The sequence below is a fragment of the Stegostoma tigrinum genome, chromosome 30 (assembly GCF_030684315.1).
Source record: "Stegostoma tigrinum isolate sSteTig4 chromosome 30, sSteTig4.hap1, whole genome shotgun sequence".
Taxonomy (NCBI): Eukaryota; Metazoa; Chordata; class Chondrichthyes; order Orectolobiformes; family Stegostomatidae; genus Stegostoma; species Stegostoma tigrinum.
Window position 1 is genome coordinate 26401151 of NC_081383.1, and position 15984 is coordinate 26417134.

The 15984-nt window shown below is 43.5% G+C and overlaps 1 protein-coding gene across 3 annotated transcripts in view; it reads right to left on the reverse strand.

Annotated features, from left to right (window-relative positions):
- LOC125465656 (dedicator of cytokinesis protein 7-like) overlaps positions 1-15984 on the reverse strand; it is a 198306-nt gene that overhangs the window by 4846 nt on the left and 177476 nt on the right. For 2 of the 3 annotated variants that reach the window (XM_059638417.1, XM_059638416.1), the window contains exons 43-45: positions 14982-15218; positions 3179-3322; positions 2646-2752 (exon numbers count right to left, since the gene is read on the reverse strand). In XM_059638417.1, the coding sequence (XP_059494400.1) occupies positions 2646-2752; positions 3179-3322; positions 14982-15218 (488 nt within the window). The remainder of the gene's footprint in view (positions 1-2645; positions 2753-3178; positions 3323-14981; positions 15219-15984) is intronic. The other variant, XM_059638418.1, reaches the window with a different exon arrangement.

Consider the following 15984-nt stretch of genomic DNA (forward strand, 5'->3'; position numbering starts at 1 on the left):
ACTCTAATTCCATATCACCTCCAAAGGTGCAGCACCCCCTCGGCCTGGTTTACATGATCAAGGATCTACGATGCCCTTGAACCTACAATCCCCTGACCCAAATGTGAGGGTAATGCCAACCAGACCAAGGCTAACTATGAAAGACACTACATCAATGAATGGAAAGTGAATAACTGTGGGAGAGGGAGGCTGAGAAAACTGAAAGCAATGGAAAGCCTAGAGATCAGGTTTGGAATTAATGGATAAGGTACTTGATAAATACAACACCTTCTAAAGTGGCCAAGAGCACTGGGAAATGAGATGATTAGGAAGGTTACAAAAACAAACAGAGGATAACAAAGAGAGAAATAAGGAAGGAGAGGATCAAATTTGAAGGTAGGCTAGCTAGTAATATTAGAAATGATGGTAAAAGTTTCTTTCAATACATAAGAAACAAATGAGAGGCAAAGGTAGACATTGGGTCGCTCCAAATCGATGCTGGAAGGCTAGTGATGGGGGATAAGGAAATAGCTGAACAACATAATAAGTACTTTGCATCAGTCTTTACAGTGGAAGACTTGTGTAGTATCCCAACAATTAAGGAGAGTCAGGCGGCAGAGTTGAGTATGGTAGGCATTACAAAAGAGAAAGTGCTAGAAAAGCTAAAAGGTCTAAAAATTGATAAATCTCCTGGCCCCGATGGGCTACATTCTAGAGTTCTGAGGGAGGTGGCTGAGGAAATAGCGGAGGCTTTGGTCGTGATCTTTCAAAAGTCACTGGAGACTGGGAAAGTCCCAGACGATTGGAAAATTGCTGTTGTACCCAGCCTTGTTTAAGAAAGGATCAAGGCAAAAGATGGAAAATTATAGGCCGATTAGCCTAACCTCGGTCGTTGGTAAAATTCTAGAATCCATTGTTAAGGATGAGATTTCTAAATTCCTGGAAGTGCAGGGTCAGATTAGAACAAGTCAGCATGGATTTAGAAGGGGAGGTGGTGCCTGACAAACCTGTTAGAATTCTTTGAAGAGATAACAAGTAGGTTAGACCAGGGAAACCCAGTGGATATTATCTATCTAGACTTCCAAAAGGCCTTTCATAACGTGCCTCACCGAAGGCTGCTGAGTAAGGTGAGGGCCCATGGTGTTTCAGGTGAGCTACTGGCTTGGATTGAGGATTGGCTGTCTGACAGAGGCAGAGAGTTGGGATAAAAGGCTCTTTTTCAGAATGGTGTCCCGCAGGGTTCAGTGTTGGTGCCACAGCTGTTCACTTTATATATTAATGATCTGGATGAAGGGACTGGGGACATTCTGGCGAAGTTTGCTGATGATACAAAGAAAGGTGGACAGGCAGGTAGTCCTGAGGAGGTGGGGAAGCTGCAGAAAGATTTAGACAGTTGAGGAGAGTGGTCCAAGAATTGGCAGATGAAATTCAATGTGAGCAGATGCAAGGTTTTGCACTTTGGAAAAGAGAATACAGACATGGGCTATTTTCTAAATGGTGAGAAAATTCGTAAAGCAGAAGCACGAAGGGATCTGGGAGCGTTGGTCCAGGATTCTCTAAAAGTTAACTTGCAGTTAGAGTCCATGATTAAGAAGGTGAATGTAATGTTGTCACTTATCTCAAGAGTGTTGGAATATAAAAGCAGCGATGTGCTTCTGAGGCTTTATAAAGCTCTAGTTAGGCCCCATTTAGAATACTGTGTCCAATTTTGGGCCCCACACCTCAGAAAGGACATACTGGCGCTGGAGCGTGTCCAGCAGAGATTCACACGGATGACCCTGGAATGGTAGGTTTAACCTACAATGAACTGCTAAGGATCCTGGGATTGTATTCATTAGAGTTTAGAAGGTTGAGGGGAGATCTAATAGAAACTTACAAGATAATGTACGGCTTAGAAAGGGTGGTCACTGGGAAGTTGTTTCCGTTAAGCGGGGAGACTAGGACCTGTGGGAACAGCCTTAGAATTAGAGGGGGTAAATTTAAAACGGAAATGCAGAGACATTTCTTCAGCCAGAGAGTGGTGGGCTTGTGGAATTCATTGCCATGGAGCGCAGTGGAGGTCGGGACATCAAATGCCTTCAAGGCAGAGATCGATAAATTCTTGATCTCACAAGGGATCAAGGGCTATGGAGAGAGTGCAGGGAAGTGGAGTTGAAATGCCCATCAGCCATGATTTAAATGGCGGAGTGACTCGATGGGCCGAATGACCTTACTTCCACTCCTATGTCTTATGGTCTTATGGTCTTATGGTCTTAATTCTGCGACCTCTATCATCTTGAAGGATAATGTGCAGCAGATGCATAGGAATATCACCACCTCCGAGTTCCTCTCCAAGCCACTCCCTCCTGATCTGGAACTATACTGTCATTCCCTCACTGTCACTGAGTTAAAATCCTGGAACTCCTTCTCCAACAGCAGAGTGAAAGCTCCTGGACTACACAGACTACAATGTTCAAAAAGGCAGCTCTCCATCATCTTCTCTAAGGAAATTACGGATGGTCAAGAAACGCTGACACAGCCAGTGATGCCCACATCCTATGAATGAATATAAAGAAGAGTTACCCAAACTCTACGAGAAGCTGGCAGTGTTCCAGGAACATCTGAGTCATATTCTACAAAAAGCGAAGCGTAGTTTTGGTGCTGTTAAACTAGAAACAAATTCTTACCGTTTCAGAAACTCCTTGAAACAGATTCGGAGCTTGTTGTGGTGTCTGAAAAGTTTTGGATCGTCAGGAATTTCAGACAAAAATACTTGAGCCACTTCCAAGGGACCCTGCAACAAAAGCCCACAGCACATTAGCATTTAGTACCTGCTGTGCATTATACCTTGATCCATCCAGGGAACCGCACTGTCTTTTCCTTGAGCTGTTTAGCTTGTTGTAGTCTGGCTCAGTTCCTTTAATGCATCTTCAATTTGCATTTTGTAAGTAAACTAGAATGTGCACATCAGACAGCTTCAAATGCTGAACCATGCCACAACTAGTAATGTAAATAGAAACACAACTTGGTAGAGAGTAGGGGTACAGTGGACACAAACTACATTCTATCTTAAAGATTACCTTAGTCCCACTTTCCCACAAACTCAACATGACAGGAGACATGACTGTAGGTACCTATACATAAAGATTGTAAAATGATACAGATTATGATAAGGGATTTCTTATATTCCCATCAACCCCACCCCGAACGATGCACATACCTGATTGACAGTGGTACCCACAGAGCCCTGCAGCACCATCTGTAACAGCTTCATGTTGGGCGGGTTTACACTCGTCGCCTGTGCCAGCTCTTGTGTCTTCTTTTGCATGTCCTCAATCACAGCTTCAACTGGTCTCAGGCTAACCTACAAAACATGGATTATTGACTGGAATTGAGTTGAGCAGTGACAGAGAGAGAGAGAGAGAGTTTGAGTTCAGAGTTAGCAATCTGACAGAAAAATCCACTGAATGACCCCAAAAAGTTGTTTGCGTTTAGATCTCCAATCTGCCACGCTTGCCCCAACTATATGGGAGACCAGATGACTCCAACATTAGCAATGCTGGATCTACAGTAATAGTGGAAGCTTATGAGTCCAATCTCTCAATGAGCACAAATCCCATAAACCAACATCCTAATAAACAGGATATTCTGGTTAGTGTGAGGTAAAGCTCACTGGTTATGGTAGTTTTAGTTACAATCTCGTTGGTTTTAATTATGTAAACTCCAGCAGGATTTCTGAAGACACCTCTTTCGGCTGTTGCAAACTTTGGCTGGAAAACGGATTGTGTTGTATCCTGTGAATATATTAAAATCTTCTGGCCAATAATATCGTCTATCTAAAGCCTTACTTTGCATTGTTTTGCTTTTTCCACACTTCTGAGCTAATTATGTCCACTATCAATTCCAAAGGCCACATTTATAACAGGAGTTACCTATGTAAACATGTCATATAGTAGGTACACCTCTGTGGCATCACAGCCCCATAGCTTCACAAGCCTGTGCAAGATGGAGATCATTTTGCTCCAATCAACTTTACTCCTGTTTCCCCAATGCTGTTAGCTTTGCTCTTGAAACATATATACAATTGAAAGCATACTGTCCAGGTGCAAAATGGCCATGTATGGCAACTGCTTTGCCCAGGACTGTAAGAAACTACAGAAAGTGGTGTGTATAGGTCATCACAGAAGTGAAATCTCCTATCCGTGGACTCCACTTACACAGCCCATTGCTGCAGAAAGATGGCCAACATAGAAGACCCATCGCACCCTGGTAATCCTCCTACAACCTCTTATGTCAGGCAGAAGCTACAGGAGCCTGAACACATGCACAAGCAGGTTCAGGAACAGCTTCTTCTCGGCCATTGAATGGACTCTAGCCTCAAATAATATAACTGGCAATGTAACCCGTATTCCAATAAGTCTTTTTGATCTGTACATCCTTTGCTTGCTGTAATCTGCCTGTACCGCTCATAAACAAAGCTTTTCATTGCATTTTGGTACATGTAACAATAAAATCAGTCAGGTACTGTAACAATAAAATCAGTCAGGCTCATAAATAATTGAACAGTGCCGAGTGCCACACTGAGGTGTCACCCGAGATTTGATGTGTCACCTGAACCAGAAAACCAGAGCATATGGAGTAAATCTGAGCAATCCAAATAAATGGGACATTTCAGAATGATAGATGGAAAGTTGCTTCAACCATTGAAACCAACTGATACAGTGGGAACCTTGGCCATTTTCAATGTAGTACTAGATTTCCAGGCAATATATAATCTGCATTAAGGTCAGAGGTTATCATTTATAGCTCCTGAGAGTCAGGTTATCAAGCCCAATGTATCAGATCCCACCAGTGCCCCTGGCATTACACATACAGCAGCCTGTTTTATTTCTTGATGTGGAGGTGCTGGTGTTGGACAGGGGTGGATAAAATCAGAAGTCAGACAACACCAGGCTACAGTCCAACAAGTTTATTTGAAATCACAAGCCTCTGATTTCAAATATACCTGTTGGACTATAACTTGGTGTCATGTGACTCCTGCCTTTGTTTCATTTCACAATCATTAAATGTCTAGCATTCTCCTTGTACATTTATGTCAGATAATTAGGAAGAAACCTACCTTTTCATGCATGACACTTGTATCATGTCTCTTTATGTCACTTCTTTCTCACCTTCATTATTCAAGTTCCATTTTTAAAGAGTTTACTCTTCCCAGTTCCATATTCAGTTCCTTCCTTACAATATGCCATGGCGGTGATATACCAGCATCCTTCAGGAAGATCTAGTGATTCATCTATCTCAAAATCTACTGCCAGGGGAACAGTTAAATAGTACGAACTTTAATCGTGTCTTTTAAAGAGGTATCATGTGGAAGAGTAGTATAGAACCATGGGTTCTGCCTAATTTTGGGCTGATATTTATCCCTCAACCAAAACAGATTTCCTGGTTATCAAGAGATAGTAGGAACTGCAGATGCTGGAGAATCTGACACAACAAAATGTAGAGCTGGATGAACACAGGAGGCCAAGCAGCATTCGAGGAGCAGGAAGACTGACGTTTAGGGCTTAGACGCTTCTTCAGAAATGGTCTTTTCTGAAAAGGGTCTTTTCTGAAGAAGGGTCTAGGCCCAAAACGTCAGCCTTCCTGCTCCTCTGATGCTGCTTCGCCTCCTGTGTTCATCACACCTTGTCACCTGGTTATCAAATTGCAGTCGGCAAGGGTAAAAGAGGCATGGAAAGTGTAAAACTCATACATACACACACACACACACACACACACACACACACACAATATAACATTCTTGCTCCTCCAGGCTTCACAGAAACAAAGCTTTCAAAATATTTCCTACTTTTTTGGGAGTGCTGACATGAAGAGAGCTTGGACAGCATGTGCACACAAGCCCCGCCCATTAGACTTCAGGCCCCCATAGCTGCCTTTAAGAACCTTTAAAGTTGGCAAGGAGTCCAATATTTCAGGCGTCCTGAACGTGCCTGTTTGCTGTTTGGCAGCACTTACACCATCAATGCAAATGTCAACCTGAAATTCGCTAGCTCATTGTTGTTGATGGGCCCAAAATTTGTTGGAAATTTGGATCAGTACTCCACTTACACACAATACCTCTCTTAAAAAAATTGAAGCTTGTGCTCTTTAATTGGTCACCTGGCAAGTTGGCTTTGAGGGAGATGAATTCCCTTTCGTGACAATAATCATCTCCGAACATGAGCAACATATTTTCTTTAAATCACTGTCTACCAGAGCAGCTGTATTGCTCAGGGCAACATACTGCGCTAACCGGATTAGCAGAGATAGCACCTCGAGTGGGATCTGGAAGAAGTCAAGTTGGGCAGAGAAGTGCTTCAGTTATCTCTGCAACTGGAAAATGTTGGGAGCAGATTCTGCAAGGGATATGCCTCAAGGAACAAGCAGTTGCTCTGAAAGAAGTATAGTTGTTTTTCTGCCCGACTCTTGCTCTGGCCCCAGAAAAATAATTTAACACTTCCTTGGGCGTCCTAACTTGTCTCACCATGAAGGTGGTTGGAGACTGCTACATGAACATTCACCAGTTTTGTCTTCATATGGAAATCAGTTCCTTCTGACAGGCAAAGGATCCTGGTTTGCATATCTAAAGGGGAGCATTGCTATAGGAGGCAGATGCTTCATCCCTCTGCTGAGTTGGGGAATGTACAGTTTGTTAAGTGTTTATGGCGTGGAAAATCTACTGACCCCATTTTGAGGTGGCTATCGGTCAAGCCAAACATTGAAACAAACACAGAGAATGCTGAAGAAACTCAGCAGGTTTGGCAGCATCTGTGAAGAGAAAAAGAAAGTTGACATTTCGAGTCTGGTATGACTCTTCTTCAGAAGGCAAAGTTGACACATCATTGAGTGAATGGATTTTCAGGAAACATGCAATGTCTGAAAGTGATCTGACATAAACTTTCAACGGTCGAGAAGAGGATACGAAGGCACATAGGAAGTTGTGGAGGAAAACGTACCTGAATAGACAGCTGTGGAGGAACCAGAGAATTAGGGGAAACAGATACCCTTCAGATTTAAGCAAAACTCAAACTGTCTGACCTGGATTTCAGGCTTGTCCTATGAGGACAGATTGAGCAGACTGGGCTGGTACACTCTAGAGTTAAGACGAATGAGAGGTGGTCTCAGTGAAATGTACAAAGTTCTTTCAGAGCTCATCAGAGTAGATGCCAGGAAGGATGATTCTCCTGACATGGGTAGGACAGTCTAGATCTTGGGGAAACAATCTCAGAATAAGTGGTAGGCCATTTAAGATTGAGATCAGGAGGAATTTCTTTACTCAAAGCGCAGTAAATCTTGTGGATTCTCTTTCCCAGGGGGCTGTGGAGGCTCGTCATTGAGTACATTCAAGACAAAGGTCAATAGGTATCAAGTGATTACTGATATCAAGGGATATGGGGGACAAAACAGGAACATGGTGCTGAGGTAGAACATTAGCCAAGATCTAAAATGGTGGAGCCAGCTTGACAGGCCAAATGGCTAACTCCTCCTGCTATTTCCTATGTTAGCTGGAGTCCACTTTTTTCCCCCTGAGTGCTTTGGGCTTGGACAAGGCAAGAACTGTTCAATGGAAGAACAGAAGATTAAGAAGTGATTTAAGAGAATATTAAATAATTCTGATAGGTTTTGCCAGAATAGCAGTCATTTATTTTATAAAAGCAAAATGATACAGACACTGAAAATCTGTAATAAAAAAGCAAATAGCATTGGAAAGACAGCATGTATGGAGAGAGGGAGAGTTGGTGTTTCAGGCCAACTTTCATGAGGCCATTTCTTTTAATTCAATGATGAGCGACGTTCAGTTTGAAACTGAAAAAGGAGTGGAGACAAAGGCTAAGAGAATATTTTTTCACAAACAGATTGCCTTGTCACACACAGTACCTGAAGCAATTACTTGGATGAGTTAATAAATAATTGATTGAAGTAATGCTAAGGGGAGATTACAGGACAGCAGCATTTGGTTTGAAATACCCTAGTGTTGGAACAATACAAGGAGCCCAGTGGTCTCTTACTCTCTGGAACTCTCAAATTCCCTATATCTCAAATTCTGATACATAAGCAGATTCCAAAAAGTGTCTATATACAGCAATACTACACTTTAAACCTTTACCCTTCAATTCAGTTTATGGTTTAAAAGTGTAATTTGCTGTTTTTGATGTCACCAAGTCACACATTCTGTTGCTGTAGTTGGACAATGGAAGGCTGGAAGCTTCTTAAAGGTTCACTACCCCCCATTATCCAGTAAATCCTAGTGGAAAGCAGATTTGTGAGAAGCTACTGGTATCCTAATAAAACCTGCCTCTGTACTTGAAGGTTCTGGAGGAGGATGGTCAATGGACACATCCAGACAGATTCTATTGTTTCCTAATTGACTTGTTCAGAGATGTTATTAAACACCTCTGGAGCAGATGGGACTTGAGCCTGGGCGTCCAAGTCTAAGAGTACAGACACTACCATTGCACCACAAGAGGGCCTTAAACAGATGCTTTTAAAACCTTAGATAGTCTATTAGTTTCGAATTGCTCCAATCATGAGCCACTGACTCCTACCTACTTGTCATTGGTAACCATATTACACCATGGCGATGTTTCATTCAGGTCCATTAGCTTGTTAACAAGCTCAATTTCCCATTAATTTCTTGGTTAAAAAAAAATCGGACAGGCCAGCTGCTAATTTCAGCATCTGTCCACCTATTGGCTATTGGGGACCAGGTTTGTGGGAGGGCACAACAGTGCATATGATAGAATAGTCACCTGAAATATTTTATGTCACCCCCTCCACTGCCAACACACCAAGAACACAGCCAGCACAGGCTTTAAAACCTAGCGCCAGACATTGAAGATCTGTTCGACACTGGCAGAGATTCTGGATACAAGTGAATGTTTACCTCGGGGCAAACTTTTGTTCCCCTATTGCAATGCCTTTATCTTTGGCTTTTTGTCAATTTTTCTTTTACTGTGCCCTTATAAAGTATTTTGGGATATTTACCACATTCAAATAAATACACACACCTATACTCACTTAAATAGAGATAGTAGGAACTGTTGATGCTGGAGAATCTGAGATAACAAGGTGTAGAGCTGGATGAACACAGCAGGCCAGGCAGCATCAGAGGAGCAGGAAGGCTGTTGTTTTGGGTCTAGACCCTTCATCAGAAATGGGGGAGGGGAAGGGGGTTCTGAAATAAATAGGGAGAAAGGGGAAGGCAGATTGAAGATGGATAAAGGAGGAGACAGGTGGAGCGGACACAGACAGGTCAAGGAGGTGGGGTTGGAGCCAGGAAAGGTGAGTATAGGTGGGGGGTTAGGGAGGGACTAGGTCTATCCAGGGAGAATGGACAGGTCAAGGAGGCGGAATGAGGCTAGTAGGTAGGAGATGGGGTGGGTCTTGAGGTGGGAGGAGTAGATAGATGGGAGGACAGGTTAGGGAGGCGGGTAGGAACTGGGCTTGTTTTAGGATGCAATCGGGGGATGGGAGATTTTGAAGCTTGTGAAGTCCACATTGATACCATTGAGCTGCAGGGTTCCCAAGCGAAATAAGAGGTGCTGTTCCTGCAACCTTCGGGTGGCATCTTTGTGCAACTGCAGGAGGCCCAAGATGGACGTGTTGTCCAAGGATTGGGAGGGGGAGTTGAAGTGACTCGCAACTGGGCTGTGCAGTTGTTTGGTGCAAACCGAGCGTAGGTATTCCACAAAGCAGTCCCCTAGCCTCCGCTTGTCTTCCCCAATGTAGAGGAGGCCACAATGGGAACAGTGGATGGAGTGTACCACATTAAATAGATATTCACCTGCATATCTGCTAATGTGGAAGATTTTCTTGGGGAATGGGGTGTGGGTGAGTGTGGAGGTGTAGGGGCAGGTGTAGCACTTCCTGCGGTTGCAGGAAAAAGTGCCAGGGGTGGAGGGGTTGGTGGGGAGTATGGCGCGGACAAGGGAGTCGCGGAGAGAGCGGTCGCTCCAAAAAGCAGATAAGGGTGATGAGGAAAAAATGTCTTTGGTGGTGGGGTTGGATTGCAGATGGCAGAAGTGCCGTAACTCAGCCCTCACATGCCCTCCCCGCAATAACAGTCAAAACAGAATCACCCTCATCCTCACGTACCACCTCACCAACCTCCGGATCCAACACATCATCCTCCGACACTTCCGCCATCTGCAATCTGACCCCACCACCAAAGATGGCAGAAGTGTCGGAGGATGATGCATTGGATCCAGAGGTGGTGAGGTCATACGTGAGGACGAGGGTGATTCTGTTTTGGGTGTTATTGCAGGCAGGACATGTGAGGGCTGAGTTATGGCACTTTTGCCATCTGCAATGCAACCCCACCACCAAAGACATTTTTCCCTTCCCACGCTTATCTGCTTTCTGGAGGGACCGCTCTCTCTGCAACTCCCTTGTCCGCTCCACACTCCCCACCAGCCCCACCACCCCCGGTACTTTTCCCTGCAACCGCAGGAAGTGCTACACCTGCCCCTACACCTCCCCACTCACCCACATCCCATTCCCCAAGAAAATCTTCCACACTAAATAGATATTCACCTGCATATCTGCTAATGTGGTACACTCCATCCACTGTTCCCATTGTGGCCTCCTCTACATTGGGGAAGCCAAGCGGAGGCTTGGGGACTGCTTTGTGGAACACCTATGCTCGGTTTGCACCAAGCAACTGCACCTCCCAGTCACAAACCACTTCAACTTCCCCTCCCACACCTTGGACAACACGTTCATCCTGGGCCTCCTGCAGTTGCACAATGATGCCACCCGAAGGTTGCAGAACAGCAACTCATATTTCGCTTGGGAACCCTGCAGCTCAATGGTATCAATGTGGAACTCACAAGCTTCAAGATCTCCCCTCCCCCCACTGCATCCCAAAACAAGACCAGCTCCTACCCACCTCCCTCACCTGTCCTCCCATCTATCTACTCCTCCCACCTCAAGCACCACCCCATCTCCTGCCTACTAGCCTCATCCCACCTCCTTGACCTGTCCGTCCTCCCTGGACTGACCCATCCCCTCCCTAAATCCCCACCTACACTCACCTTTCCTGGCTCCAACCCCACCTCCTTGACCTGTCTGTCTCCTGTCCACCTATCTTCTCCTTTATCCAACTTCTATCTGCCTCTCCCTTTCTCCCTATTTATTTCAGAATCCCCCTCCCCTCCCCCGCATCTGAAGAAGGGTCTAGACCCAAAATGTCAGCCTTCCTGCTCCTCTGATGCTGCTTGGCCTGCTGTGTTCATCCAGCTCTACACCTTGTATACTCACTTAAACTGTGTTCCAAGTACTAACATGCAGATGAAAACACAAATAAATAGTACAAATAAACACAGACACCCATTTAAAGACAAACATATAATCACATATCCATAAAGATACAAAGAAAAGGACACATGAACATACAATGGTTTCATTTTTGGCTTCAAATGTATGATTTCCCAACATTTACTTCATATTCGCTTTCTTAATTACATAACATGTATATGTGCCTGATAATATACTTGCAATTACTGTTATGTGTTTTGCTCAATCATTGCTCCAGGAACTGGTCTGCAGATGTAGGTGGTGAAATTTACCAGTCATGATCCATGTAGTAACATTTTACAGTATTTTACAGAAATATTGAAAGTCCCTTTATTAAAACTTCATTTTTAACTTTCTATCTGAGAGTTTGCAAACATGCCCTGATTAACACTTCAATAAATTACACTTAAAGTTATATTGCACAGTGTTGCTTTTAAAGATCCGGATTTGTCTCACTAGTGATTTTTTTTTGGATTGAATTGTCTAGACTGTTTTTGTGTGGTAAATGCTTCAAACAATATTGGTTAGTTCAGTTGGCTGGATGGCTAGTTTGCTGATGTAAAGTGATGCCATCAATGTGGGTTCAATTTGTGCACCAGCTGAGGTTACCATGAAGGACTCTCCTTCTCAACCTCTCCCCTCACCAGAGACATGGTGAACCTCATGTTAAATCACCAGCCGTTGTCTCTCTCTAATGAGAGAGCAGCCTTCTGGGACTATGGTGATTTAACCTTTACACAGTAAGATTCTACATATAGCAACAGAATTGATGGGTTCGCGTTTAGATCCTTCCTGCAATCCTGCCATGGGTTCTTTAGCATCTACTTCGATCATAGGTAGAAGCTTTAATGTTTCATTGTAGAGATGGCATCTGCAACAGTGTAGCACACCAGCGAGAATGCCAGCCTTATTATTAAACCAAGTCCTGGAATGATTGGGAATTTATTTTGAGGTTTGCTGATAGTGACAAGTGATGTTCCATATGGTTTTATACTGGATTTTTAGCTCTTCATCCAATTTATCGGATGACTTGGCAAATTAATTAGAGTTATAGCTCCACAGTTGCAGAAGGCACAATGCTGAAGGGGCAGTAAGTACGTAGATAGGAGTAAGAAGTTACAAAGGGACATTGACAGAATCAGCGAGTGGGCAAAATTATAAGTGGCATTCAATGTGGGGAAATGTCAGACAATCCACTTTTGATCCAATAATAACAAATATTTTCTAAACAGTGGGAAACTGTGCAAATTAATTGAGATGTTCCTGCACATAAAATACCAAAAGCTAGTGTGTATGTATAAAATGCAATCAAACAGATCAATGGAAAGTTTGCTTTTACAAAAGGAGGACAGGATACAAAGGGAGGTAAATGATGTACCTGTTTGTCAAATGCTGTTTGGTGTATTACATTCAGTTCTGGCCTTTGCTACTGCCATGGAGAGGGTACGGTGGCCTTGGAAGACAGATGGGAAGACCCAACAGAATGAAACCAGTGCTTAAAGGGTTAAATTATCAATACAAGTTGCACAAACTTGGCTTGTATTCTTTTGTAAAGCAGGCTGAGTATTTAAGGCTAAAAGGGGTTGATAGGGTAGCTACAGAGAAATTATTTCATTTAGTGTGAGAATCCAGAACAAAGTTGGTCGCACAAAATTAGAACAAGGAATTTGGGAGAAATCAGAGATCATTTCATCAAGTGTCATACAAATCCAGAACCTCCGTCCCAAAATGCTGACTGTGGGGGCAACTTTGTCTCATAAGTCTCAGGTTGATGGATTTTTGCAAGGTAAGGGTATCAAGGCACATGAGGCAAAGGTGTAAATAAGGTAGATATGTAACTGTGTGATTGAATGGTATAACAGGCTTGAGGGGCTGAATGGTCTACTCCTGTTCCTATGACTAGAACTCAAAGTTATATGCTACCTGATTCATATGCAGAGAACATTAACAACAATAATAATTTTTATTAATATCTTTTATATCAGAAACCATGACAAGACACTTTACAGGAGCAGTACAAAGCAAAATTAGACATGGAGACGCGGAGATGATGTTAGATCAGACAGCCAAAAGCCTGGTAACTTTTCAGGGACATCTGAAAGGAGGAAAGAGAGGTCGGAAGGTGGAGAAATATAGGGAGAAAAGTTCCAGAACCATGGGTCCAGGAGGCAAGGCCATCTATGGTGAAACAATTGGAATCTCAGATCGGTTCAGGATTGGGGCATAGAGTGATGTTAAGGAAGGGTGAAGACAAGCAGGGATTTGACAACAAGGATGGACATTTTAAAAATCAGGACATTGGCTTGAATCCAGGCAATGTAGGTGAACAAACACAAGGGTCATTAGTGAATGACTCAGTGCAACTAAAGGTAAAGGCTGCAGAATTTTGAAAGGCCTCAAGATTATGAAAGATAGAATTTGGGAAACTATCCAAGAGAACATTTGAATAGTCACATGTAGAGGTAACGAAGACTGGAGATGAGCTGAGGTAAAAGTGAATTTAAGCAACATTACCAAGGTGTAAATACTGACGCTGCAGATTTATTCATGGCATGTGGGCCTTGCTACCTGGGCCAGCATTTATGGCCCATCTCCTGTTGCCTTTGAGAAGATGGTAGTGAGCTGCCTAATGGCACTGCTGCAGTCGATTAGCTGGAGGTACACTCATACTTGGAAGCTCATTATGGTGATCAAAATGACACCAACGTTACCAACAACCTGGTTTAGCCTCAGATTGCTGCCAAGTAGAGGGACAGAGCCTGCAGCTGGGGAATGGAGTCTGGAGAAGGGATTAAAAACTATAATTTCCATCTATCCAATATTTAATTGGAAGAAACTTCTGCTCAATCTGTACCGGGTCAGATCAGCAGCTCAATTATTTGACGACAGTGGAGGAGTTGAGGAAGGTGGTGATGACAAAGCTGGGAAGATGAGCACAGGAAAACTAACACTGGGCTTTCAGATAATGTAGTCAAGTTGCAGCATGTGGATGAGAAATAGGAATGGCAGGGAGGCAAGGGTAGTGCCTTGGGTGGGCACCAAAACTAACAGTGGAGGAGGGGAAGGAAAGCCATCAGAACTGATAACTTGCTACAATTTGACAGATAAGGTCAGAAGCAGGTGAGAGCAGTCACTGCCAGCTGAACAACAACAAATTGACTGTGCAGGAGAATGGAGTGAATGAACCAAGTCAAAGATTGCAGACAAGCCCAGGAGAGAACATTTCTCTTTGGTCCATTAGCATTGGGATGTGCTTGTGACTTTAGAACATCCTGATTTGGTACATTAGCTGAGGAGAAGTTTGACCACAGGAATTCAAACAGGAGTCCAAGGTAAGATGGGCAGGGATTTGAGAGGTGACAACACTATTAAGGAGGGTTAAGTGAAGTTGAAGATAGGGTGGTAATTTGATAACAAATGGAGCCATACTGACAGCCCCGTGTTGGAGGTTATACACGGGAAAATAGCTGTATTTAAACACGGTCTTTTGGTGACAGTTTTATTCCAGTTAACAACACCCCATCAAATTCAGAGCCCACTGATTATTAACACCCCATATTTATCCAACCAGTTCAACTAACCATTAAATAAAGTATCCATCCCTCTGACCCTCATTCAATTGGGTCTCAGGCATTCCTTTAGATCATATTGGATGATAACAATGGAAGCCTCCAGACTGATCACCTCACCTCCTGCCTCTCTATGATACTGATCCTTGTCCTGATGTATGGGAAAGCATGCAGGGTTGTCAGAATGGTTTTGCGTTTATATTGCTGGCTGAGCTCCCCATGCGCCCGGCCATTCAATGTATACGGTGTGCTATAGATGAACCTCCGCAAGTTTGAATTCCTCTCATAGTAGCTGACTCGGTTTTTCACTTCGTACTCCTCAAAGTAAGGCTCGACGTAAGTTATCTGAAGGTAGGCCTTCAAAGGAAACAAAGGCAACAGTTTAAGAATCTCTTAGAAATTCCTTTCTGACTAAGCTAGGAGTAGCTGTTGAGCAGGAGCAGGAAACTTGGCTGTTTTTAACTTTCTGCCCAACTACCCTTGCCCACTGGGACCCCCCTCTCTCTACCCTGGCTGCGAACAAATACAGGAGAACCTGTGACATTCCAACTCTGCATGGTTGAGTATACCATTACCCTGACCAGTGGAACTAAAGGAGCGGAAGTTAAACAATTCCCATACACAAAGTTCCTAATGGATCTTGAATTCTTTCATAATCCCTCCATTCCATACACTGGTCACAACATGGTATCTTCCAGTAAATAAAAATGGAAAGAACTGCGGATGCTGTAAATCAAGAACAAAAACAAGTTGCTGGAAAAGTTAAGCAGGTCTGGCAGCATCTGTGAAGAAAAATAGTCAGAGTTAATATTTCAGATCCAATGGCCGTTAGTCAGAACTCCCAGTTCTGAGGAACGGTCATCGGACCTGAAAACGTTAACAAAGTGTTTTTCTTCACAGATGCTGCCAGACCTGCTAAGCTTTTCCAGTAAATTTACTATTATACTACCCAGTTTTGACTATACATAACCCATACTTACAGTGCCCCTGCCCCATCCCTGGCCCATCCCCCATACTACTGCATTGCCTCTTCTGTAACCCCCAACACCCTTCAAGAAGCCCAGAAGTCTCTGTGATTTTGTGGTTCAACCATCAAATTTAAATTTCTGACAGCTAGGAACAC